Here is a 27,944-nt window from a genome sequence, read left to right on the forward strand (position 1 = left end):
GAGAGGAAGAGAGGGGAGCAGAGAAAAATGAGCTCTAGCTCAATGAAAATCAATAAATAAAATCCAAACCAAAAAAAAAAAAAAGAAAAAAAAATAAGGTTTTATTGAAACATAGTCATCCATGTTAGCTTTCCATATTGGTTATAGTTGCTTTTGTGTTCTGAATTCTGACTTGTCATTGATAGAGAACCTGGCCCATGGAACCTCAAATACTCTACATTCTTTTTTATGATACAGTTTCCAGTGCTTGTGAACCTGAAACTGTAGGCATGTCTCTCTCTTTACTCACTATACTTGTGTAACCACCACTTTAAGATACACAACCTTTCCATAAGCCCAGAGAATTCCCTCATGTTATCAGTGTTCTTCCCATTCCACTGCCCAGACAGTTACTGATCTCATTTGTACAGACCAGTTTCTGACATTTCAAGGACTTTGTGTAGTTAAATCATCTCTCTGTCTCCCCCCCAACCTTTAGGATGATACTCATCTGGGTGATGCATTAGATAAAAGCCAGAAAAAGGTTCAGGTCCTGGAACCTTGCTGCACAGTTGGTGATGTGTACCTTAGGTGCTCATTGATAGGTAGCATTTTTGGTTTAGAGTAATGATTATACCATACCTAGGGCTGCTGAACACAGTATAGTTGGGCTGATGCCACAGGTTAGCCGCTGTCATGGTGATGTCTTTATCTACTTTCTCAGTGGCTTTGGAGTTGTTTCTATTTTGTCTGGTCACCTCATGACCTGTGGGTTATGTCCCATTAACTGACATAACTAAAGCTATTTCCTGATAATGAATTTATCTATTTACTGTTTGCACTTTTGGATTATTTCAGTTTTGGGTTAAGATAAATAAAACTATTGCGAACTTTCATATATTTTTTAATATATATATTTTAAAAAGTATCTAAACATTTAGTTAAGGTAAATGTTTATTTAGGCTTTGTGTGAAACTTTCTTGTCATAGTCCAAAGAGATTGTGATGTTATAGTCCACTGCCAAGAATGTATGAGAGTTAAATGTCCTGATGGATTACTATGTGCTTGTTGATTAGAATGCCTGTTCTTCCTGGAAAATGATGAAATTTAATGGTTAAACATACATACAAGATACCATCAGTAAATGTTGTTATGGTTAGATGTTAATACAATATTTAAAATTAGTAATGAGAATACCCAGTGAAAGTATTTTTCCTTACTCTCCTTCATTAACACATTTAAAACAAGGGCTGCTACTATATATGTTTTGTCACATACATTATAATCCTCTTGTATCTGAGTATATAGTATATGTGGGGTGTGGGTGTATATAGCAATGCATCATTACCCTTTAATTCTTTGTCATTACATTGCTGCTTTCAATTAAGTTGTTGTGTGTGCGGTGCTGGGGGTGTAATCCAGAGTCCTGTGCTTGATGGGATAGCGCCGTGCGCCCAACTGCGCCCTGAGCCCACGTGTTGCTTTTGTGTTGTAGGCATTAACAGTGTGTGCTTTGATGAGGAGTCCAAACATATAACTGCAATGAAGTCGCTAGAAGGAGAAGTTGTGCCTTTTAAAAACAAAGTTCTCCTGTCAAATAATGTGGAGGTGAGCAGCCCTAGTTCATGAAGTGAGCCATATGAAATTTTTATCTATTAATTGAGTCTTCAAAATGTTTCGCCTTATGAGCTCCCAAAAGTTGTGGTATTAAAAAGAATGGATATTTAGTTTTTGAAATACAGCATTTAATTCTATAAAGAATTTTAGTTCTGGAGTAAAAAGTACTAAAAGTACTTGCATCTGAACCTTTGTGTCAGCTCTGTGACACAAAGGAAATGGGGCTTAACTCTTGTTGCAAAGACCTTCTTCTGAAAGTTAAGTGGAATACATGGCTTCAAACGCACTAGTCAGTTTGTGAAACATTTATTAAGTCTTAGGGCTTTTTATTTTTATTTTTTTTATGAGTTTTATGAGATGATTTGGGTAAACTAGTTGGTTGTATCACTTTGATTTGTAATCTTCAGGCTCACTCCTGGTTAGGCCTCAACATCCTATTGGATTTCAAGCATTTTAATCAGGTGACTGAAAGCACTGACATTTGCCAAGTAGCTGACATTGTTGGTTACGAGTTTTGTGTTTTTCTTTCCCTCAGTTGGCAGAGTGGAGGGAGGAGCTTAGGATCTAAGATAGGGACTAGATCAGTAAGGCAGTACAGTGGAAGTCGAGGTTCCGGGAACTTTTGTGATTAGCAGAACATCTCTGTGGCCTACAATGAGAGATTCCCGTTTTGCATACACGAAGCTTTAGTTTACCTGGTCCTCATGTGCACCAGGTTGGATTCAAGTCATCCCCCTGCCTCACACTCTTGAGCAAACTACAACACCAAGCTTCAGGTTTTCAGCTTTTAGCTTTGGTGGCTTTGTACTGTGTTCGGTACTGGCAAGTGCTTACAGATGAGTAAAAACTGGAGCTTAGAGTAAACCTAGGAAAGGACAAAGAGCGATAGCTGTAGTTCTCATGCATATATTTTGTATATGCAAACTATTAAGTAGTGATTGGTAGTGTTATTTTTCATAGCTATCGTTATTTAGCTGTGTGTGTGTGTAATGTAGTGGGCTTTGTGCATGCGAGGCATGCTTCTGTCACCGAGTTCGCTAGCTTGCAGTTCATCATGTTACCTATAATCAAGTGAGCAGATAAAGGTACTATTGGGACATTGAAGCAAAATCAGCTTAAAAGGCAGTCTGATGCCCCCTCCTGTAGTATGTTCACCCTAATGAATCCCTCCTTTAATATTTTTCTAATGAGGAGCCCCTTCTGTGGCTGAACTTTCCTGATCTCTAGAGCACCAGGAGACTCAGCTAGATGTTTGCCTAGGACTTTATAGGTTTGTCATAATAATGAATTGACAGGGTTCCTTTGGGCATCGGTTTTTATATCAGACCAGTCAGTCAGTGGTACTCAGTACTGACCCCCAGTGTGAGTGTTCACACTCAACACTGTCTCGAAGTAAAAAGAAACAACAACAAAACTGTTTTTCTCAAACTTTTTAAATAATAATGATACAGCACATAGTGCATCTGCGGAGTGTGGTCTCTAAGAATTCGCATCCCGTCTTAGCTGAAGGAGTGTGGCTAGGCAGAGACTGTATTTTTTTCATGACACATACTTACTGTTTTCTCTGTTCACTATCAGGCATGGTTGAATGATTTGGCTTTGGAAATGAAGCAAACTTTGAAACAGTTGTTGAAAGAATGTGTTACTGCTGGGAGGAGTTCACAGGGTGCCATCGACCCGTCTCTGTTCCCTTCCCAGGTGAGGGGACTCTGCTGGGGTATGGTAGGCACGGGCCAGCTGCTTCAGATAGCTTGAATTTATATCCTTTGGCTAGTACTTACCAACAATATATATTCCTTCACAAACCCATGCCATCTTCCCTCAGCCCTGAAGGGAGGATGAAGCGTACAACAACAGCAGGCTATTTGTAGGCTCCATCAGTTCCCTGGGGGAAGTTTAGGGGGAGGAAATTGGGCAGAAGCTGATGTCCTGCCTCCTGGTCACTGAAAAGGAGGTTTGTACCATGGCTGTCCCATCTCATGGGGTCATCTCAGATGCTGGAACTGGGAGGAACTTAGATGAAATCCAGTAACAGTGACCTAGAATACTGGCTAGGAGCCTCAAAGCCAGGCCTCATGGTGGGTTATAGAGATGGCTGCAAATCAACGTTAACAACAGTGCATGCCTGTAACACTGGATTCTAGATACAATTCCTTATATTCCTTGTTCTTGGCTGTGGAGTGATGGAACACTAATAATGATTGGGTTCAGTGTGCTGCTTTGTTTAGGATTTGGCCAGATCAATGTTAACAGGTGTAGGCCCTTAGTGGTTTAGCTCTTAGATAAGCATTGATATGTAAGTTCTCACAGAACAACGTATTCAACATTTTGCCACCAAGCTTGATGTTTTGGGTTTGATTCCTGCGGTCCACAGGGTGGAGGGGAAGCACTAACTTGTAGAGCTGTCTTCTGAACTCCACACGTGCTGTGATGCACACGTATGAAAGGGTATGCACAGGACTTTTTTTTTTATTATTAAACAGAATGGGAATTGTGGTAAAGGATCTGATTCTAGCCCCTCCCAATCCAAACAACTCTCAGGGGTTTCCCCTGAGAAGGTGAAAACAGTGATACTGTGATACCATTTCATGTGTAACTGAAATCATTCTTCCTAAAATCTTTTAATATTGTTCAAATCTAGTCTTTGTCTTCATTTTTCAGAATTCTGGAACTGGTGCTGAGGTAGAATTTGAAAACTAGGAAGTTTTAAGGTTTTTAGTAATAGTTTAAAGAAAAACGAGGATGTATGTGTTATAAGGGCCAATACTGGTAATACGTGTGCACTAGAAATCACATGGAAGCCCGGAATACAAAATGACCTAGCTCGCTTTTAAGTCCTGAACTGCCTGAACTTAGGTAAAATTTCAGTGAAACCAGGATACCATTTTATGTGGAAAACTTTTTCCTTGGGTAAATTTTAGCTGGGATATATGTGTGTGTGTGTGTGTGTGTGTGTGTGTGTATGTATTATACTATTTCTATCATTCTTTATATTATAATATGAAGATGGAAGATGATAGCCACCTCATGTTGACTTAATAATCTTGTGTTTTGTTTAGTAATATTGGTATGTGTAATATAGGACAAAGATGCAATAGCGGAACTTTATACACATGAAGAGTAATTTTTCTTGTTCTGCAACAGATACTGTGCTTGGCAGAGCAGATCAAGTTTACTGAAGATGTAGAAAATGCCATTAAAGACCACAGCCTCCACCAGATTGAAACACAACTGGTAGCTAAACTAGAGCACTATACCAGTGTTGATACAAGTTCCGGGGACCCAGGGAACTCAGGTATGGAGACTGAACTTTTTGTTGGTGTCTGTCTTGAGTGCTTTATACTCACCAATCTGTCCTCCAGTGACTTACGGTATACTTAAGGTTCCCTTCCCTTTTTCCTCCCCTCCCCTCCCCTCCCCTCCCCTCCCCTTTCCTTTCCTTTCCTTTCCTTTTTCTCTGTCTTTCTCTCTCCCTTTCTTGCTCTTTTGAGATAGGGTTTCTCTATACAGCCTTGGCTTCTGGGAATTGCTCTATAGACCAGTCTGTCCTCAAACTCAGATATCTGCTTGCTTCGGCCTCTCAAGTGCCGGGATTAAAGGTGTGCCACAGTGTCTGGCTTATACTTTTTATCTCATAATCAAAATCAGTATGTACTACTTGAGGTGGAAAGTCGAAGCTTTGCCTGTAAGTTTCTTTATCCTTCTCTCAGGTTACTTTTATATACACTGACACTCCATGAGATTATAGTTTTTGATTTTAACTCTAAGATGCAGTTTAAAGAGTTGAGAGGAAAAAACGAATGGACTCAAAAGATATAGCTCAATGCGTGCTCCAGGCTTCCTTCTGGTGCTATTTTCCCATCTCTGGTGCTGTTAACTGTTGACTTAGAGTAGGCTTGCCGGCTGTTCGTGTGCATCCTCCTCAGAATCCCTCTTCCTCTGTTTATGAGGGGTATCTCATTGGTTGTTATGGGTTAGCACTTCATTCCTTCCAGCATCCCGAAATACCATCATTTCACTGTAGTTTCACTTCGTGTTTTCTGATGAGTGATGTGCAACTGTCTATAAACAGTGTTCTTATATATATTTATTACATATGTTAACACGAATATTTTTAAAAGAAGAGGAATGTGTTGGGAGATGGGGTTGGAGAGAGGGAGAGTGAATTGGAAGGAGCTGCAGGAGTAGCGGGGATAGATATAATCAAAACATTATAATAAATTCTCAAAGATTTAATAAAAGTATTATATACATTTAAATTGCAGTTAGAAAAAAAATCTGGTTTATAGTTTTCATCTATGAAATTTCTATCTATTTCTTCATGTGTTGTTTTCTTTGTTGACATTGTTCCCATTCATTTCTGAAGTGCCGGTTATCTTTTGGAGTGTGTTGTTGTTTGAGGCAAGGTCTCATGTAAGCAGATGAGCCCGCTGAGTGCCGGATCATACAGTGCGTCCTCACCTCCAGCTTGGTGGGGCACTGTTTAAACTGTGGTTAAAGTCTTGCGTAGCTGTTTCTGATTGCTGTATTGTGGCATTGGTGCCAGGCAGTTGTCTGTTTCTATGTAGACTCAAATGGTTGGCCTCTGTAAGTGTTAAATAGTTGTGAAGTGTGTCCTGGTCGTCTCTGTTATGAGTGTTTGCATCTTGCTTGACTCAGGTGCAAGTGGACATTTTTGATTGAGTGACACGAGTCACAAGGCTTGGGCTGTGTCCTGCAGTGCCGGTGTCTCTCCAGACTCTGCTGTTTGACTCCAGCCCATGTGTGGTATGTGTGTGACAGCCAGTGGCAGTTCCTGAACTGTATCGCCTCTTGGCAGCGTGGAGTTTATGAGCAAATCTGAGTCCTCCCCTCATCCTCTGTTGTATACGAGGCATTCTCTGCGCTCCTTTGGGTTCTGTGGCCTGGAAGTTGCATTTCTGTTTGTTTGTGCTCTTGTGTGTTCTGAATGCATCTGTTGGCTGTGCTACTCATGGGAGAACAGAGGACAGTGAACTAGTGGGGTTCGCCTTTTTCTCTTGGATTTTCTTTTTGAGAAAATAAATCCTTTTCTCAAGGATTTCTCCTCGAATTTTGGGGGCTGATACCTTCTTTTGGAGCTTTAGGTCTTTCTGAGTCCTTCATGTCAGTGTTTTAGGGTGTCCTGAGACATTTCCTGCCTCTCAGACTTTAGCTAGAGGCCTGTGAGAGCTCTGTTTTGTCCCAGGCTCAGCTTCTGATTGTATGGCCTGGGACTCAGGATAGAAAAGGAGCAACAACAAGAGACGGTCACTTTCCTGTGGGCATTTCAGCAGTTGTGACTCTGGCTCTCACCCCCAGTTTACCTGCTCTTTAGTTTTGAGCCATGAGACCACTGAATGCAGGGTTTTTGCTTTTATTTAAAGGGGAAGAGGACGGGGTGTGCTTCCTTTCTTGGGTTCCTCCGTTTTACTGAATTTTATGCCTTTTGCAGTTTTGCTATTTCTTGTTGACTGTCGGTTTTATATGACTCATATTATTACAGTATTGCAGTGGATCTTGAAATCACCATTTAGAGTCTTTGACATAGCATATGTGTGCATAGGATGCAACTCTCACTAACATTGTGTCTTTTTTTTTTATGTGTAGAATCAGGCATTCTGGAGCTTAAGCTTAAAGCACTAATTCTTGATATTATTCATAATATTGATATTGTGAAGCAATTAAACCAAGTTCAAGTTCATACAACTGATGACTGGGCTTGGAAGAAACAAGTTAGATTCTATATGAAAAGTGACCATACATGTTATGTTCAAATGGTGGATTCTGAACTTCAGTATACATACGAGTACCAGGTAAGACTCTTGGTAGAAGCATTTGATTTTCGGGGGCAGGGAGGGCAGGGAGCAGAAACTATTTAAAGGTGATTGCTATTGGATGACATAATTACTTCTATTTCAGTATTTTTTGACTGTCTTTTGTTTCATAATTTGCAAGGTTCTGTAAAAGAAAAAGTAAAACATTATTCTACTTTCAAAAATTTTCACATTGCCTTTGTTATCAAATTCTCTGAGATGATTCTTTCCCAGGAGGAGCACTCATGTTGAAGCTGAGATTATCTTTAACTCAGGAGAGTTGTATAGACAGCGCCAGTAAAGCAGCGGAGCTTGTGTGTCTTGTCAGTGCTGGGACTGTAAATGGGATAGGGTGTCAGTTTACAAGGAAAAGACTTTTTCAGATAAATGATCTAATGCATATAATTTGTTCTAAAAAACCCAGTTGTATCCTTTCTCCTGTTTTCTATCTAAATGACGCAGTCATTGGCGTAATCGTGTTGGGCAGCAAGCAGCTAGTTAGCCTTCTGCAAGGAAAAGGTGACAAGTCCTACAAGTGACTGGAGGCGCCTGAGTGTCTTCTTCCTATAGCATAGAAAACTTGAGAATCACTTTCTAAATTAATCATTATTATTTTAAAGATTATTTTTACTTTGGGGCCCCAGAAAGTAAGCTAGTGAGTTAACAAGTATGAAGTGCCATGTTAGCTGCATAATACATATTTGGATGTTTGTCCTTAGCATTGTCTTTATGCCCTCATTAAGAATGAAAGAGACTATTTGGAAACTTGACTGTGGTCAAGTCTTTCAGGCCACAATGAGACGTAATACTTGTTTTATTCCAGGTTCTGCCTTCTGCATTTATTTAACTAAGAAAAGTTTTGAATGTCTTCTGTGTTAAACAGTTAAACCTGTTTGTTGCAAATGAGGCTTTTTACCTTGGATGGAGTAAAACATGAGTGGGCTAACACCATGCTTCCCTTATGCAGGGTAACGCTCCCAAGCTGGTTTATACGCCATTGACAGACAAATGCTACCTAACTCTGACTCAAGCCATGAAGATGGGACTTGGAGGGAATCCCTATGGACCTGCTGGAACTGGGAAAACTGAGTCAGTGAAGGCGCTAGGCGGACTTCTTGGGAGACAAGTTTTAGTTTTTAATTGTGACGAGGTACAAACAATAAGTGTGAAAACATACTGCTAAATGTTTGGATTATTTTTCTTGTGGATTCATATGGAAGATTTTGTTTTCAAATCACTGACTAATGGTGATGTCTTGCTTTATTGTCTATGAAGACCACAAACTCCTGGGCCTATGTAGTTCCATTATTTCAATTGTCAGCTTTATAAGCATACATTACCACATTCAATTTAAAATCATCCTAGTTTTAAATCAATTAAACAAAAAATTTGGCTTGAATTGACAAAGTGTTGCAAGATTGTACATAGTACATTTCTCAAACTTTACTAAGGAAAACTTTACTGTGAAGAAACATTTTAAAATGTGTAATGAATGTTTGTTGTTGGGGACCACAAGCATTATACAGTAAAAGTACAGCTGACTGTTGCAGGGAGACCGCTTGGCTGCTCGTTAGCTCAGACCTGAAATATTAATTAAATCACTGCTTGGCCCATTAGCTCTAGTTTCTTTTTAACCCATCTCCATTGTTGTATATTTTACCATGAGGCTTGTGGCCTACCAGCAAGGTTCCACTATGTCTGCCTCTGGCGGTGGCTCCATGGCTTCTCTCTGACTCCACCTTCTTCTTCCCAGCATTCAGTTTAGCTTTCCTCACCTAGCTCTGCTCTACCCTATCACAGACCTAAGACAGTTTTCTTTATTCATTAGTGGTAATCACAGCATACAGAGGAGAATTCCACATGAGCTAGATATTCCCACAGGAGTATATTCTGGTGGAGAGCCTTGATTTGCAGAGCTTTGTGAACACTATCTTTTGAATAGTCCTGTCAATTCTGTAAAAATCTTGTGAAGCCATAGTCTTCCTCTTTTTCATAGTGGGATTCATCCCAAAATACCTCAGTGGTACATAAATCATTGAGCAATAGCTAGATGACCCTCCCCACACTGTGGGGCTCTGGTGTGAAAATATTCACTCAAAGAAACCTTTGTTCTTATAGTCAAATCCACATAAAACTAGCCCCTCCCCCCAATTGCCCTTTATGACAGGACATTGGACAAGAAAAAGAGTTTTGCAAATAACCACATAAGAACCTCAAAAGCCAGGCACTGAGTGGAAAAGACAGCATGGTTGCCCTTGTTGATAAACAGGTCTGGGCGACCCTGAACTCTCCAGCAGCAGACTCAGGAAAGCATAATCTGCTGACCTTTGCTCTACTCTAACAAGTTATTAATTACTATTCTGTATTTACCTCCACCTTGGTTTCACTGAAACAAGATCTTAGTTTAGAAAATTAGCTGTTTGTGCCCTTACTTATAGAAGTACAGGAAGAGAAGCTTGGGTCGCCTAACCAGCCCCAGAAAAAGGAATTCCTTCTCACCTGGGTGCCAGAGGATACAGCATTCTCACAGCACTGTTGGCCCTGGTTGGGTGAGGCACAAATACCATCTGTTTTCCTTCCATAGACTATGCTGGTTGCCATGGTTACCACAAAGGCTGTGTTCCCAACTGCTGTGGAAGTGCTCAGAGTGCACAACACTGTAGTGTTTTTTAACTATCCACACAGATGTAGTTGATGCACAAATTCCCCTTTTCTCTTCTTAGATTCTAAACTGATTTCTAGGCCCATCCTTAACTAATCCTGGTATCTACAGGAGAGAGTCACAGCCCCGCCTCACACCCCAGACAGTAGTAAGACATCTTGTTAGCCCTAAGAAATGCATGCTTGGTATGATTTTTAGTTACCAGAGAATTGTTAATTATGTCTCTGTGTAAACTAAAAGCCTTGTGGGATGAGAGAACAGTGAGGAACATCGAGAGAGCAGGAAGAATAAATGGGACATAATGAAAAGAATCATGTGAGCTAATTTATTTCATTTGCTTTCAGTTTAGCCAGTTTTCACCTGCGATAGCGGTTCTTCTGAATCCTGAGAGGTTTAAGGAGTCTGGCACCCCAACATAAACCTCCAAAGTTTGTACTACACTGGAGAAAAATATTGTTTAGAAAGGATAATTCTCAATTAGAAAAACAAAACAAAAAACCACTAAATACATCTTAGTGTTTTCACAACATTGTGTGTGTGTGCGTGTGGTGGTTTACTTTGACTTAAAAATGATTGAAATGTGCCTAGTGTTGGTACTGTACACCTTTAATCCCAGACCTGGGAGGCCGAGGCAGGCAGATCTTAGAGTTTGAGGCCGGTCTACAAAACAAGTTCTAGGATAGCCAGGGTTACACAGAGAAACCCTGTCTTGAAAAACAAAAACAAAAACAAAAAAGACTGAAATGAATTCTTGTCTTTGTTTAGCTTTATATTCTTTAGAGAACATTGTCCTTGAAACTGCTCTGAAGTTGAAGGAGTAGTTTTGTAATCTTCTCCCACCTCTAGACTTTCTTTGACATAGGATCTCTCTATGTAGCCCAGGTTAGACTTTCTTTGACATAGGATCTATGTGCCCAGGTTGGACTAGCACTCACTGTTACTCTGTCCCTTTCTCCAAGAGCTAGGGTTACAGGCATGCACCACTTTTCTTGCCTTAATTTTGTTTTAAAAGAAAGGAGATGTTGATGGATAAAATTATTAGTTAATCTGTTTATCTGCACAAAATATCAACTTATTACTAGCACTAGAGAATTTCATCATTTTAAAATGAAAAATATTTTTATCTTTTCAGGGCATTGATGTGAAGTCAATGGGGCGAATATTTGTTGGTTTGGTGAAGTGTGGGGCCTGGGGTTGCTTTGATGAGTTCAACAGATTGGAAGAAGCTGTACTGTCAGCTGTTTCCATGCAGATCCAGACCATTCAGGATGCTCTGAAGAACCACAGAACTGTCTGTGAGCTGCTTGGCAAAGAGGTAAGGGACACCTGCTGTGACTTGGCATCCCTCCTGTGCTGGTCTGTGGGCATTGCTGCCTCTACTCTGTGACCGTGTTTCTAGTTTTTATCTTTAAAATGGCTCTCAGGTTTCTGAACACAGTGTATATAGTACTTTAATGTATTATCTCATTGTAATACTCAGTACAGCCCTCGAATGCAAATACTCTACTTTATGGATGAAGAAACCAAGATTTGATAACAAGTGTAGCGATCTTTGATTTGAATCAAAGGTTGTCTAATTCTGAAAGCTATATTCTAATCACTTTTTGACATGAGTTCCAAAGACATACTGTGAGTAAATAGCCATTGAAGTCAGTTATCCACTCTTAAACTTATGTTCTTTGAAAACGTATTATGAAGTAAATCCACTATAATGTAGTGAGTTCATGAGCTGCTCATTATGTATTACGTAAGGATGTGTTTAGTATATTGGAGGTTACTTTTGCGAAGATATGGAATTTATGCATAGAAATTGTATTATGATAAAATTTCTCTCTTTAAAATCTTTAATGCCTATATTCTAATTAATATTTCAGGTAGAAATAAATTCTAACTCTGGAATTTTTATCACTATGAATCCTGCTGGAAAAGGTTATGGAGGAAGACAAAAGCTTCCTGACAATCTTAAGCAGCTTTTCAGGCCAGTGGCGATGTCACGTCCAGACAATGATCTTATTGCAGAAGTGATTCTCTATTCAGAGGGCTTCAAAGATGCTAAAGAGTTGGGCAGAAAATTGGTTGCTATTTTCAACCTATCTAGGTGGGTTTTTTCATTTAATGTTCACATTTTGTGTTTCCAGTGATTGGTTTGTATTTTCATATTTTTCTAGTTTATATGTTGAGTTTGTTGGTCATATAGATATGATATATTTTATTCCAAGTCATAAGAAGACATCTTCATTAAAACAGTTATTTTCTAAATTATGTATTTATTTATTTCGGAGACAGGGTTTCTGAGTGTAGCACTGGCTGTCCTGGAACTCTGTAGACCAGACTGCTCTCAAACTCACAGAGATCCGCCTGCCTCTGCCTCCCTAGTGCTGGGATTGCAGGTGTGCGCCACCACACCTGACAGTTTTTTTTCCTAATTGTCACTAACTTGAGGTTTCTCTTCACAATGTTTATGTGGACTCTGCCTAGATGGTTCTTATTTCCCCAGTTTCCCAGCTGACCACTCAGAAGCTGCCGCTCTCTAGAGGATGTTTCCATGTTTTATTTCTAGAAGTAGAGGTTAATTTTTATTCTCCTAGACAACCCAGAATTCTAGTGCATATCATTTAGTGGATCATAGAGAACCAGGGTTGTAAGGAGGGGGAGTAGGCTGGGCAATGGAAGCTTTTGTGAGGACAGGAATAGCTGCTTGCCCTTGACTCTTCATGACAGGTTTACCTTGTTCCTTGTGATTCTCCCTCCATCTGCTTCCTGGAGTGATTATTTTGTGTGATTGATTTTCTTGTGTCAATTAATGAAATTCTAGTATTAATTACTACAGCTCAGTTTACATTTCTTTGGAGTGGTGCTAAAAGTAATTTCTTGCAGAGTTAACCTTTTGGCCATCTTTGCTTCAGGGAACTTCTGACACCGCAGCAGCATTATGATTGGGGCTTGAGAGCTCTGAAGACCGTTCTCAGAGGGAGTGGGAATCTTCTGAAACAGCTGAAGAAAAATGGCACAAAACAAGATGGTATGATTATCTAGTTAAAGTACTGAACTTTAAAAATATGCTTTGATTTAGAGTAGTTTATGTTACAGAAAGGTTGCAGATACCATGTTGAAAATTTTTGTAAACCTTGCCTAGATTTCTCTATTTTTTAACATCTTACAGTAGTGTGATGTACTTATATCAATTAATTGAGCAATTTAGCTGTATTCTTTTTAACTTAAAGTTTATAAATTATTCTGATTTTTTTCGAATTTTAACCTAATGTCCTACAAGAAAATTCAGGGGTTGATTTATATAAAGTAGTAGTAATGTGTAAAAGAATAATCAAATACCCTTGCTTTCAAAATTGATGTTCATAGAATCAGAGGCTCTGACATATGCTATAGTCTCAGAATTGAGGAAGCTCAGGCAGGAAGACTCAGTTCTAGGTCAGCCTGGGAAACATGATGAGATCCTGCATCAAAATAAAGCAAACCCAACCCCAGCGTCAAAGAAAGCATCTCCGAGTGGCTTGTTCATCCCCAGACTGTAAAAAACCACCCTCAAAGTTTCTAGGAGGGTTCAGTGTTGTGGAGCATGAGCCTCTTTTAGCAGAGATGTTGGAAACACATCACGGTGTTTTTCTGGCCAATAGACAAAGGAGTATATGCGATTGGATGAGGCTCTGAGTGGGAAGAAGGAGGAAGAAGCAGTGCTGTTTGTCATGTACTGTCGTGAGGTGCGTGGTGTGGGATGCTGGCTTTCTTCCCTTGGTGAAGGTGACGCCGGCTAGCCTTCTATACTGTAAAATTGATATTTTCCCCTGTTCTCTGCTTTTTGGCTGTAAATCTTGTCAAAGTGAGGTGCGGAGATTAATCTCTGCCTCTCAACCCTGGGCAGTGGCTGCACCACTGCGGCTTCTTTAAAGGTTTTTTCCTTCCCTGTTCCTGGATAGCTGAGCTCTGAACATCAGCACGAACTCAGACCACACTTGGCTCATGGAAAGCTCTTGCTCTTCTCCATCCGTGCAGAATGAATGACCGTGTGTCCATGGATATTTGCCTTCCAGAGAGGCTGAGTTTTCATGTTTTCCAGGTTGCTATTAAAAATTAAGTTACAAAACTATCAATCATAGTTGAAGGAGAAAGAAAAGTATTTTACAATAAAAACGAATTTAAGCAATTTCTGTCCTGATCCAGCTCCACAGAAAGTACTAGATGAAAAACTTCAGCTTGAAGAAAGACTTCCAGTATGAGCATAGGAAAAGGATAATATAAAATTACTTGTTTGTGCTGAAGGTTCATGTCTTCAAAAAAGCAGTTACTTGAGCTCTGTCACTAGATTGACTTATTAAAGGTAGACAGTTGTTTTGTGAAGATCTTAAATAGCTTCTATTTTTGATGGTTTTGAAGAAATATTCAAAATTCATATGTAGTAAATACAAGTGACTATGAGTTCAGCGCTTGAAATAAACTCAGGGGCTGCCACTCTTCTTCCTGTCAACTACTGATAGCCAACCCGGGTGGGGAGATGCCAGGAAACACAATACAGTATCTTTGCCTTCCTGTGTTTTATTGCTTAGCCTAGAATAGCCTTAAAACTAAGAATCTGCTAATAATGTGAGCATTTGCACTTAGCTAAAAAATGTTTTTTTGAGCCAGTTAGCTAAAGATTAATTAAAGATTACTGCTTAGAGCAGTGGTTCTCAACCTTCTTAATACTGTGGCCCTTTAATATAATTCCTCATGTTGTGGTGAGCCTCAACCATAAAAAATTTTTTTGTTACCACTTCATAACTGTAATTTTGCTACTATTATAAATTGTAATATAAATATCTGTGTTTTCTGATGGTCTTAACTAACCCCTGTTATAGGGTTGTTTGACCACCACAAAGGAGTTGTGACCTATAGGTTGAGAACTGCTAGCTAAAGTGGAATGCTAATTGTAGTATTTATTTTCACGTCATTGTCTTAGAAACTTAATACTCTTGTATGTAAAACTAAAAAAAAAATAGTAATTATTTTTAAACTACTTGACCATAAGAGGATCCTATTACAAAAAAAGGGAAAGTATTATCCAAATGGAAATCATGTACATGAAAATTATGGTTTTTAGTATGAATGTCTGATATAATTCAAATCCCAGTATATCAGAATCTATTTCTCGGCAGTTAAAACATAGAAAAGGAAGTATAGTAGTTATGATTTACTGTTTTTAAATGTGCCTAACATGCTGTTTAATAATTAGTAATGATATCAAGGCTCTATCTTATTTAAAATGTTTTATCACCATTGAATTGATAATAAAAGTAATTTTAAAATAAAATTTTTTCTGTAGTTAATGAAAATCATATTGTGGTACAAGCATTGAGGCTTAATACAATGTCAAAATTCACATTTGCTGATTGCACCCGGTTTGATGCGCTGATCAAGGATGTCTTCCCTGGAATTGACTTTAAAGAAGTGGAATACAGCGAACTGAGTGCTGCGTTAAAGCAAGTCTTCGAGGAGGCCAATTATGAAGTCATACCCAATCAGGTAACATCAGGGATATTTGTCATAGATTATTGCCCTTTCCTAGTTTATTCTGATTTACAGTCATTATCAGCCATCTTTCAGTTATTTTTTGTCTTTCAACTTTAATCTCACTCCAGGATGCTTCTTAGGTCTTCACGTTCTGATTAGGGACCCTTGCTCTGTTTGTCATTGCTTCTGTCCTCGATGCATGTTTAATGTTAAGGATGTATTACCTCTCCACCAGATGGGAATCTTCAGGAAAGACAGCATCTATGTATGTTTTTGCTCAAAGTTTTATTCCTGGTTCCTGCCCATCCCAGCAAGTTGTAGGTGATAGATGGATAGAAGGGTCATATGAACTTTTGCTTATTGATTACATATGATTTAGTTGCACTTTGATAATTTATTCGTAGGAATTCTTCTAACAGAGCTTCTTTTTTTAAAGATTTATTTATTTATTTATTATGTTCACAACATTCTGCCTCCATGTATGACCGCACGCCAAAAGAGAGCACCAGATCTCATTACAGATGGTTGTGAGCCATCATGTGGTTGCTGGTAGTTGAACTCAGTACCTCTGGAAGAGTAGCCAGTGCTCTTAACCACTGAGCCATTTCTCCAGCCCCTAACAGAGCTTCTTTATGTGTCACAAATTGTTATTAAAATGAACATTTCCCTTCAATTTTTGTTGAGTAGAATATGAATTGTAACTGAGGGAAATCGTGTATTTGAATGAATAAATGACTAAACAAAATAAAAGGTGTATGTTTTCAACTTCATGCCAAGCAACCTCTTTAAAAGACAGATGTTGAACTTAAAGATCACATTGGAAATGTGTTCCAATTTATTTAGCTAGTGGTCTACTTGAGGTTTTCATTTCCAGTGGAGAAGTCAGACTTAATTTACATTTACAGTAGAAACGTGTTTGCGGAGTGACAGTTGAGCTGAGTGTGACTGAACATGGATTACACGTGAACCCGTTTCTTTCCTCAGATGAAGAAGGCTCTGGAGTTGTATGAACAGCTGCGCCAGAGGACAGGAGTTGTTATTGTTGGCCCAAGTGGTGCTGGCAAGTCTACCCTTTGGAGAATGTTAAGGGCTGCACTTTGTAAAACTGGCAAAGTAGTAAAACAGTACACTATGAATCCCAAAGCTATGCCCAGACACCAGTTACTAGGACATATTGACATGGACACAAGAGAGTGGTCGGATGGTGTTTTGACAAATAGTGCTCGCCAAGTAGTTCGTGAGCCTCAAGGTTGGTCACTGTCTAATTCTTTGCCTAATAACACCTAGAGAATAATGTAATATGTTTATAATGTTCTTATTAAGACATATGTGTGATTTAACACACTTTGTAATGATGTTCTTTTGATATTTTAGCAGCTGTACTCTTTTTTTATTGTTGTTTTGTTGAGATAGAGTCTCACTCCGTAGCCCAGGCTGGTCAGGAACCCATGGTCCTCCTGATAGTTTAGCCTTACAAATGCTAGGATTACAGGTGCCCGCCACCAACCATACTTGGGTCATGCTGTCTTTTGACTTATTACTTGATAGCAACTTTTAATATTATCAAAATTCAGAGTAACTTATTAAAATATAATTCATAACTAATTTGCTAAATGCATATAAAATCTTTGATGAATTAGTTGACATATGCCTTGTTAGTGTAATTAATGCATTTGAACATCACTAAGTTGTTAGTGTGAATGAATCATTCTGAGCTATTTTGCAATTTGAAATGGTAAAAAAGTTTAGTTACTTCTTGGTCTAAATTTTCTCAGCTTAGTTGTTTGTTTTGTTTTTCATTTTCATTTTTTATTTTTGTGACAGAATCTCACTATTGTAGCCTTGGCCTGGAACTCGCTCTGTAATCCAGACTGGCCTAGAATTCATGAAGTCTGTTTGCCTTTGCCTCCAGAGTACTGGCTTGTGCCTCTTGGCTTGATTTGACATGACTTTAAAGACAATTTTTGACCCGAATCTCCATAGACTACTTTTGCCAAGCCTTAATTAGTAGTTTTTCAAGAAAGGCAGTTGGTAAATTATTCAGAACTTGATGCCAGTGGAGGGCTTTCCAATGCAGTTTCTTCATTTTTCTTGTAATACTACTTTAAATTAAGACACATACCACCCTTTCTCACACTGTTGATGACATTTCCTTCATTGTTCAAAGGTCCCAGGAGAGTTTGAAGCACTCTGACTTTAGAAAGGATGGGTACAATGTGTCTGCTCTTACAAAGACTGCAGGCACTGTGTGTGCGGCCTGGCTGATGCGCTTCCCGCCTTGGGTCGTCCTTGAAAACACTGAAAACATGGCAGTAGTCAGGGTTTTCTCATGAAAGTTAAGTTTCCTGTATTTCTCAAAGAGACATTATGTAGCAAACATTCATATATTCTACTGATTTGACCAAACATATAGTTTGGGAGATTATTTTAGAGGTATCTTTTTGGAATAGGAATATCCACATTACTCACTATGTTTAAAGGAATATTGTGAATTCAATCTGTATGGCTAGAGACCAAAATAGTATCTTAGGGGTTGTAGGTGAGCTTTGGGCAGTGGAGATGAGATTACCCACATGTAATTCTAGCACACATGTAGCGTTGTTTCCATGACACTGCAGCTTGCTCAACTCTGCTCTTTATATTAAGATGGAAATTAGTCGTGAGTAATGAAAGTTACATAAAAGTGTTTTATGTAGCTGTTGGCATATCTGTGTGTGCAGTACACAGCAGTGTGTGTGTGTTTGTGTGTGTGTGTGTGTGTGTGTGTGTATTTTTAAAGTCTTCATTCTTGTGACTTGGAAATAGAAGTCAGCTCGTGGATAATTTGTGATGGTGACATTGACCCTGAGTGGATAGAATCTCTGAATTCTGTTCTGGACGATAATCGGCTACTCACCATGCCAAGTGGAGAAAGGATTCAGTTTGGCCCAAATGTTAACTTTGTATTTGAAACTCATGATTTAAGCTGTGCTTCACCAGCCACAATATCTAGAATGGGAATGATATTTCTTAGGTAAGTCACAGATCATTTCTATATACCAGATGATTTTTTAATTACCATTTTGATTTCATAACTAAGTTAAGAATATAATGAATAGTGTATACATGTTGATTGCATCTATGATTAACTGTTTTTGCTTAGATTTTAATTGATTTATAGTTATTTTTATTATATATGAATTCTTTTAGCAATTCGGTCAAGTATTATTTTCTTTTCTTTTTTTTTTAAAGATTTATTTATTTATTATGTATACAACATTCTGCTTCGATGTATGCCCACACGCCAGAGGAGGGCGCCAGATCTCAGTACAGATGGTTGTGAGCCACCATGTGGTTGCTGGGAATTGAACTCAGGACCTCTGGAAGAACAGCCAGTGCTCTTAACCTCTGAGCCATCTCTCCAGCCCCCAAGTATTATTTTCTTTAAGAGAATAGAAAGTACTTAATTTCCTTTAAACATTTTTCAATACTGTGATTGAATTCACTGATGTAAGCATACTAAATAAGTACTAGTACATAGCATTTAAATCCCAGTAGCACATCTTAGTTACTGAGTTATAAATTCAAAAGAGGTTAGGACTAATTCAGGTATAATAGGTCTGTAGCAAAGCCTTTGTGTTTTCCAGCATGACAACCTCTTTCCTGTGTAATTTCTTCCTTTTCCAGTGGACTGAGAAGCACAGATGAGTAGTACTGGGTGTTCTAGGTATCACATATTCAGTCGGTCAAGGACCACAACCTGGACATCGGACCAGTTTCATTTTCCCAAATGAGTAATAGTTTGGCAAAAATATTTATAATTCCGGGCTGGAGAGATGACTCAGTGGTTATGGGCACTGACTGCTTTTCTAGAGGACCCGGGTTCAATTCCTAGCACCCACCTACAACTCAGCTCTGTAACTCCAAGATACATTCTCACACAAACGTACCTGCAGGCATATAAAATAAAAGTAAATAAATCAAAAAAGAAAGAACTGGGCTTCAAAAGAAAATGTTTAGAATTTCTTATTTATTATGCCTATATTTCATATGTTGTGAATGGCACATTGCTGTAATCACTTGGGTTGAGATTTTGTCTTCAAATTATTTAACTGCTTATTTCACTAGGTATTCTAAGAGACATTTATATTTAACTAATTATAAACTTCAGCTGATATCAGAGTAAATTATTAAAATAATATTACTTTAGGTATATAGTTTCATTGTAATATATGTGTAAATTTATCATTTATTCAGTGTTGTAATCTTATAACAATATTGTAATAAAAGGTAAGTTTACAGGTAAATTTAAAAATTCTTATTGAATATTTATTGTGTATTTTACATTGATTTAAACATAGTAGAAAGACTGTACAAGAGTGAGCCTGCCATTTATGGAGCATCAAAAGATACAGACCTTGTGAGGGTGCTGTGTCTATTTAGCAGGAGATCACAGACTGCTGCAGAGGGTTGTGAGCTGTTGGTGACCTGGATATTGGTTGTATGAGGCACAATGAACATGTGTGATTTCATTGCAATATATTTTAACTCTTAGGTTGCTGTGTCTCTTGATGTTGCTGAGCATTTATCCATGGAGAGGCCAATGAGAACTTTTAAGTAGGGTCTAGAATACTGCTAGTATTCTCCAGCACACACAGATCTGCATACACACACGTACATGCACATACACAAAAGTCACCAGTGCTGGCTTTCTGTGCTGACAGATGGGTGCTTGATAGACAGGAGTTAGTTTGAAGTTAGTTGGCAATTTCTTCCTGAATAACTGGCATGTTTGTGTTAACCCTTGTAGTGATGAAGAGACGGATCTAAATTCTCTGATAAAATCTTGGTTGAGGAATCAGCCTGCTGAGTACAGAAGTAACCTTGAGAACTGGATTGGAGATTATTTTTCAAAAGCTTTGCAGTGGGTTTTAAAGCAGGTGAGCTGGCCAAGGTATTAGATGAGCAGTGAGATGGGATGGATAGTTGGGAATTGTGCTTGTGTGTCCTGCCGTCTGTAGAGCTCTGCTGGGACCGGAGTGCAGAGTGGATGCCATCACTGCTGTCCCTTTCCTGTCCTCTTACATTCCATATATTAGCTAGTCTTAAGATGCCTTCATTTCTGTGTCTATAGAATCTTGTCTAACTTACCTAAAAAGCTTGAGTACTAGACTGTCTTTTTCTTGGTGGGAAACCATCTTGTCTCATTTTACTATTCATAATTGCTCTGCTTTGCTTCCCTGATGTGGATAACTAATGGCTCTGAAACTGTGAGAATCACATTGTATCACGTGTATGATATGTTAAATATATTTAATATGTTAAAGGCGTTATTAAGCTAATACTAAAACACAGAAGAGACAGTGAGTTACTTACAGTAATATTTGAAATTTATACAATAAAAATGGACATCTAAATTTGTGAAGTCTAATACATGAGGATTGAGATGAAAGCTAGTAAGATCATACCTTCCTAGAGAAGGGTGTCCCTGGGCAATGAATGCCACCTAAACACATCGTCACCATCCAGCAGCATGGCGGGATACTGATCTGTTGGAGTGCTTTACCATGAAGCGTGAGTAGAAGATTGCAGGGGGCTTCCACACATACATGAATTTTAAAAAGTATATGGTTTTCCTTTCATGTTATTAATTTTGTGAAAACAAACATATTTATTAAACAGAAATTAAAAAGCAGCAGTTTCTTTAAAGTCACATGACTATTAATCTGAGCTTGATCCAGCGTTTTAGTTTTTTCATATTGATCAAAATACACAAAAATTGAAAATTTGCTATTGTTTTTAATCATTTTATATTTGTTTTTCTGCTTTTTACAGATGAAAGTGGGAGAAATTGAAATGAGTATTAAAATATTGCAGATTAATTAGTTTCTCCAGTCATTAGAAAAGGAAGGGTTTCCTGCTCCTGCAGTCCAAGGAGGGTGTCTCCTTCCTTGCTTTCTTCCTAACACTCACCTGCCATTTTAGTCTCTGTCTGCACTCACCTGCAAGTTCCTCAAGGGCAGGGACCAAACCTATCATGCCCCATTGTGAGTCCCCAAAGCAAGCTTGTTAAGAAGAGTGAGCAGGCAGTCGTCTGGTGCTGAGATGCCTGAAGTCTGTTCTGTCTAGTAGCACACCCTAATTCAAGCATTCACACAGGCATCGACTCAGTAAGGTAACAGGTCTCATGGCATCAGCACTACTAGGCTCTGTAGTTCTCACTTTAATGACATAAACTGTCTGGGGAAAAGATGCCAGAGACAGACTGCCTGCTGGACCTGGGACTCCTTGCATCACCATGCCTCATGTTGGTGGCAAAAGGAAGCAGAGAAAACAGGCCAGAACCAGGGTGGCTGTAAATGTGAATAAAGGGTCACCTAGGACCAACTCGCACCAACTGGATGTCACCTGTTAAAGATTGTACCTATACAGCAGTGTTAGAGTTCAGAGACAGGCCTCAAAACATGAAACTGGCGGGCATCTCAGAGGTGAACCACACCTTAGCTGTTCTCTGAAGTTTTAAAAATGTATATGTATATTCTTCAGTCTGAGGCTATATGTCATGTAATTATTTGAGAATTTCAGCATTTATAGTTCAAAGCACATAATTACCTTTAAATTTATTTTGGTATTTTCAAAGTATATATGTAATCTGAATAACATCCATACTTTTTTAGAAATGAGAGAGATGAATTCAAAGGTTGTTTGGCAGTGGTCTGTGTCGAATTGTATGGTTTTGCGTTTGCTGGTTAACATCTGTTTTTCCTACCTTGGTTCTGTGAATTTTAATCGACAGAATGACTATGTGGTAGAAACAAGTTTGGTTGGTACTGTGATGAATGGTTTGTCCCACCTCCATGGATGCAGAGATCATGACCAGTTTATTATTAATCTCATACGAGGCCTGAGTGGAAATCTAAACATGAAATCGCGTTTGGAATTCACCAAGGAGGTAAGGAGCATTTTCCAACCATAGTCTTCAGCTCCTCTTGACCCTTAAGTCTCAACACACAGTGATACAATTCAAAGGTGTGAAAACTTTCTAGTTATGAATTTATGCATTTGGTAGACTAACAGGACATATGTATCTATATAGGTCTACATGCATGTAACATATGTAAACATGGTTCTGTGTATCAAACTGAGGGTTTCTTATAGTCTTAAAATTTTATGGTATTTTGTAATAGGCTAAGGCTTTGAACATAAAAGTTTAAGTTAGGCTTGAATCTACTTAACATTATGAATATATTCCAATATTTCATTTAGCTTTAAATAATCTTCAAATTTTTATTTAGTGTTAGCACTTAGAAGTGCTGGAATATTTCTAATTCTCTAATAATGTTAGATAATAATTGAGCCAGTTGGTTAGAAAGGCATTTTTCTTTATGTCATAAGGGTCTTTTGTTTTCTTTTCTTTTTTGTGTGTGGATGTTTTTCTGACTGTATGTCTGTGCACCATGTGCATACCTGGGCCTGTGGAGGAGGCCAGAATACGGTGTTGGATTCTCAGAAACTGGAAATAGAGTTATGTTGATTGTGAGTGCTGAGAATTAAAGTTAGGTCTTCTGGAAGAGCAACTAGTGCTCTTACCCATCTCTTGGGACCCACAAGGGACTTTTCCCCCTGGAATGATTAAATAAGACCAACACAGTGTTCCATTCACTGTTGCTTAGTACCGTCATTAGCTGCTCTCTCTGTCCCGTTAGCTTTTCTGTAGTTGTATGTGTCCCCTTCCCTCTCACGTACTGTCCAGCACCCTCCTGTCCACTGCTCTGAAATACTCTTAGGAACAGACAACAGCTTTCAGTATCACGGAGCAGAATAACCCATTGAATGCTGTGGGTATAGCTGAAGTCAGTTCTGGGAAATGTTGGAAATAAAGGGCGTTAGCATTCCTAAAGTCTGCAATTTGTAAGAATTCTATTAAAACTTGGATATGTTTTATAACTTGGTCTATAAATTTCTATCAAATTGATATCTTTATATATATCATATTGAGGTAAAATACTATTTTAATTTTAAAATTTCCTTAGAAGTGGCATGTATATAAACTTACTTAATGAGGTGATTTACTGTGGAGATACTCAATTTGATGTATTGAACAGTTATCCACTGTTAGGAATATGTAAAAACTCCTTGTTACAATGTTTCCCTCTTAAGGTCTTTAACTGGGCCAGGGAGTCCCCTCCAGACCCTCACAGACCAATGGACACCTACTATGACATGGATCGAGGACAGTTAGCATCCTACGTGCTTAAGAAGCCAGAGAGCCTGACAGCTGATGACTTCAGCAGTGGCCATTCCCTCCCTGTCATCCAGACCCCTGACATGCAGCGAGGTCTAGATTATTTCAAGCCTTGGCTGAGTTCTGATACTAAACAGCCGTTTATTCTCGTAGGACCAGAGGGATGTGGCAAAGGGTAAGAAAAATGTCTTCAAAAATATATACTGTGAATTTGCCTCCTTCTCCTCAAGGATTTAAAAAAAGCACACTATGTTTCTTTTGGTTACAAAGCACTGACATTTTTATAGAGGGCACTTACTGTTACCTCCTATTTAAAAAAAAATCACTGCAGAGAAGTGTCATTTTCTCTGCCAGTTTGTGTGGGCTTAGAAAATACTGTCTAGCTGGGGGGTGGTGGCGCAAGCCTTTAAGTCCAGCACTCGTGAGGTAGAGGCAGGTGGATCTCTGTGAGTTCGAGGCCAGGCTCCAAAGCTACAGAGAAACACTGTCTCAAAAAACAAAACAAAACAAAACAAAACAAAACAAAACAAAAGAACAAAAAAAGAAAAAAGAAAAAAGAAACTTTTAAAAAGATTTTGTACATAGAGTCACAAAAATTAAATCCTGTATACATACTTACACCTTACTGTGTGCGTAAGCCATGAATTTACCAGGTGAGTCTGCGCTCTTATTAAAAATAGTGTCTAGCTCAATGCAGTTCACTTCTGTTTAGTGCCTGCTTCACTTATGTTTTAGGTTAGGAGTAAACCTGAATTATTAGTTTTACATATATACAATCAGGGTAGTTAATGAAACAAAACTCTTGGGGAACTTAAAGTACTTCCGTGAACTATGGGGGAACAAAACTAATATATTCTACATACCTTGTAAAACTGAACTTATGAGATCTTCAAGAATTCTAGGAATATTTTATAAAATACACCCCTACTTTAAAAATTAGAAAGTTAGCATCCAAACAGGCTAGGCTCCCACAAAGCCAGTGCATGCAGTAGGATCAAAACCCAGTGCCATTGTCCTTGGCTTCTCATCAGCCCTCATTGTCTGCCATGTTCAGAGAGTCCGGTTTTATCCCATGCTTTTTCAGTCCCAGTCAAGCTGGCCTTGATGAGCTCCCAATAGATCAGCCCCACTGTCTCAGTGGGTGGGTGCATCAATTGCAGTCCTGACTTCCTTGCTCATGTTCTCCCTCCTTCTGCTCCTCATTTGGGCCTTGGGAGATCATTCCAGTGCTCCAATGTGGGTCTTTGTCTCTATCCTTCCTAGACCTGGATGGAGGGGGGAGGACCTTGGACTTCCCACAGGGCAGGGAACCCTGACTGCTCTTTGGACTGGAGAGGGAGGGGGAGCTAAGTGGTGGGAGGGGGAGAGGAATGGGGGGAGATGGAGGGAAATGGGAGGTGGGGAGGAGGTGGAAATTTTTTCAATTAAAAAAAAAAGAAAAATTAGAAAGTTATTTTAGTGTTGATGGAAACCGTATCATATTTATTATTTTCCTTCTCAACATAATCTGAAATAATTCAGAAAAAGATATCAATTTCATATTGAGTATAAGGAGTGTTTTATTGTACACATTTTCCCAGTGAACTTCACCCAGTGTTACCCATCTCTCCTGAGATGTCACCTGTCTCTCGTAGGATGCTGCTCAGGTACGCCTTCTCTCAGCTCCGCTCCACGGAGATTGCCACGGTCCACTGCAGCGCTCAGACTACTTCCCGGCATCTTCTGCAGAAGCTGAGCCAGACTTGCATGGTAATCAGTACAAACACTGGCCGAGTGTACAGACCAAAAGATTGTGAAAGACTTGTTTTGTACCTAAAAGATATCAACCTGCCCAAGCTTGATAAGTGGGGGACCAGCACTTTGGTGGCTTTCCTCCAGCAGGTAAGTCTCAGCAACTGATGCTTTTGCCTGTAATATGTCTGTTGGCTTTTTGTTTTTCCTTTTTTAAATTGGTTAATTTTTTAAAAAATAATCTTTTCTCATTTTACATACCAATCCCAGATTCCATTCCCTCCTCTCCTCTCTGTCCCTCTACCTTCCCTCCCACCTCACCTCCATCCACTTCTCAGAGAGAGGAAGGCTTCCCATGGAGAGTCAACGAAGTCTAGCACATTGTTTTGAGGCAGGATCAAGGCCTTCCCCACTATGTCTAGGCTGAGCAAAGTATCCCTCCAAAGAGAATGGGTTCCAAAAAGCCAATTCAAGCAGTAGAGATAAATCTTTGTATGACTGCCAGTGTCCCCACAGTTTGCCCAGTCATTAAAATGTCTCCCACATTCAGAGGGTCTGGTTTGGTCCTGTGTCTCCCACATTCAGAGGGTCTGGTTTGGTCCTGTGTCTCCCACATTCAGAGGGTCTGGTTTGGTCCTGTGCTTGTTCCTCTGCTGTCAGTCCGGGGACTGTTAGTCTGCTCCTGTTAGCTCACGTCAGCTAGTTCAGTGAGTCTCTGCATCATGGTCTTGGCCAGTTGCTCATATTATCACTTCTCTCTCTCTTTGACTGGACTTTGGGAGCTCAGACTGGTGCGGTGCTTCACTGTGGATCTCTGCATCTGCTTCCATCAGTTGCTGGATGAAGGTTCTATGATGACAATTACAGTAGTCATCAGTCTGATTACAGGGGAAGGGCAGTTCAGGCTCCCTCTCCACTATTGCTTAGCTGGGGTCATCCTTGTCAACTTCTGGGAATTTCCCTAGTCCCAGTTTCACGCTAGCTCCTTAATGGCTCGCTCAATCAATGTATCTCTTTTCTTGCTCCCCCTCTTTGTTCTTCTCCCATATTGACCATCTGTTCCCTCCTGTTCTCCTCTGTGCTCTTCTTCCACACCACTCCCCCGAAAGCTCCCAATTTTCTCAGGAGTTCTTGTTGTCTATTTCCCTTTTCCAGGAGACTCCATGTCTGTTTCTCTTAGGGTTCTTGTTACCTAGCTTCTCTGGGATCATGGACTATAGGTCAGTTATCCTTTGCTTTACATCTGATATTAACTTAAGAGTGAGTACATAACGTGCTTGTCTTTCTGGGTCTGGGTTACCTCACTCAGGATTTTATTTTATTTTAGTTCTATCTATTTGCATGCAAATTTCAAGATTTTATTGTTTTTTTCACTACTGAGTAGTACTCTATTGTGTAAATGTACCACATTTTCTTTATCCATTCTTTGGTTGAGGGGAATCTAGGTTGTTTCCAGGTTCTGGCTATTATGAATAATGTTGCTATGAACATAGTTGAGCATGTAGTATGATTGGTTGTATGCCCGAGAGTGGTACTGCTGGACTTGATGTAGAATGATTCCCAATTTGCTGAGAAACTGCCATACTGATTTTCAAAGTGTCTGTACAAGTTGACACTCCCACCAGTGATAGATGAGTGTTCCCCCTACTCTGCATCCTCTCTAGCATAAACTGTCATCAGTGTTTTTGATCTTAGCCATTCTGACAGGTGTAAGATGATATTTCAGAGTGTTTTGATTTGTATTTTCCTGATGACTAAGAATGTTGAACAGTTAAGTGTCTTTCAGCCATTTGAGATTCTTCTGTGGAGAATTCTCTGTTTAGATCTGAATTATATTTTTAAATTGGTTTATTTGATATTTTAACATCTTGTTTCTTGAGTTCTTTGTATATTTTGTAGATCTGTCCTCTGTCTGATATGGGATTGGTGAAGATCTTTTCCCAGTCAGTATGCTGCCTTTTTGTCTTATTGACCGTGTCCTTTGCCTTACAGAAGCTTCTTAGTTTCAGAAGGTCCCATTTATTTATTGTTGCTCTCAGTGTCTCGGTGTTATATTTTGGAAGTGGTCTACTGTGCCCATGCATTGAAGGCTACTTCCCACTTTCTCTTCTATGTAGTTCAATGTGGCTGGATTTATATTGAGGTCTTTGATCCATTTGGATTTGAGTTTTGTGCATGGGGGATAGATATGGATCTATTTGCATTTTTCTACATGTTGACATCCAGTTATATCAGCATCATTTCTTTTTTCCATTATATAATTTTAGTTCTTTTGTCAAAAATCAGATGTTCATAGTGTATGAAATGAGAGTCTTCAGTTCAGTTCCATTGGCTGTCCTGTCTGTTTTTATGCCACTACCAAGTTGTTTTCATTGCTGTAGTTCTATACTAGAGCTTGATGTCAGGGATGGTG

The 27,944-nt window shown here is 39.1% G+C and overlaps 1 protein-coding gene across 1 annotated transcript in view; it reads left to right on the top strand.

Annotated features, from left to right (window-relative positions):
• Nucleotides 1–27,944, top strand: part of Dync2h1 (dynein cytoplasmic 2 heavy chain 1) — a 226,796-nt gene that overhangs the window by 43,380 nt on the left and 155,472 nt on the right. The window contains exons 29-43 of the mRNA XM_050130242.1: nucleotides 1,475–1,587; nucleotides 3,175–3,294; nucleotides 4,741–4,891; nucleotides 7,204–7,409; nucleotides 8,377–8,559; nucleotides 11,204–11,386; nucleotides 11,946–12,169; nucleotides 12,978–13,093; nucleotides 15,389–15,588; nucleotides 16,561–16,825; nucleotides 18,382–18,589; nucleotides 20,366–20,495; nucleotides 22,352–22,507; nucleotides 23,716–23,975; nucleotides 25,435–25,681. Of these exons, the coding sequence (XP_049986199.1) occupies nucleotides 1,475–1,587; nucleotides 3,175–3,294; nucleotides 4,741–4,891; nucleotides 7,204–7,409; nucleotides 8,377–8,559; nucleotides 11,204–11,386; nucleotides 11,946–12,169; nucleotides 12,978–13,093; nucleotides 15,389–15,588; nucleotides 16,561–16,825; nucleotides 18,382–18,589; nucleotides 20,366–20,495; nucleotides 22,352–22,507; nucleotides 23,716–23,975; nucleotides 25,435–25,681 (2,762 nt within the window). The remainder of the gene's footprint in view (nucleotides 1–1,474; nucleotides 1,588–3,174; nucleotides 3,295–4,740; nucleotides 4,892–7,203; nucleotides 7,410–8,376; nucleotides 8,560–11,203; nucleotides 11,387–11,945; nucleotides 12,170–12,977; nucleotides 13,094–15,388; nucleotides 15,589–16,560; nucleotides 16,826–18,381; nucleotides 18,590–20,365; nucleotides 20,496–22,351; nucleotides 22,508–23,715; nucleotides 23,976–25,434; nucleotides 25,682–27,944) is intronic.

This window comes from Alexandromys fortis, unplaced genomic scaffold (assembly GCF_014885135.2).
Source record: "Alexandromys fortis isolate MF-2015 unplaced genomic scaffold, M_Fortis_MF-2015_v1.1 scaffold_311, whole genome shotgun sequence".
Lineage (NCBI taxonomy): Eukaryota > Metazoa > Chordata > Mammalia > Rodentia > Cricetidae > Alexandromys > Alexandromys fortis.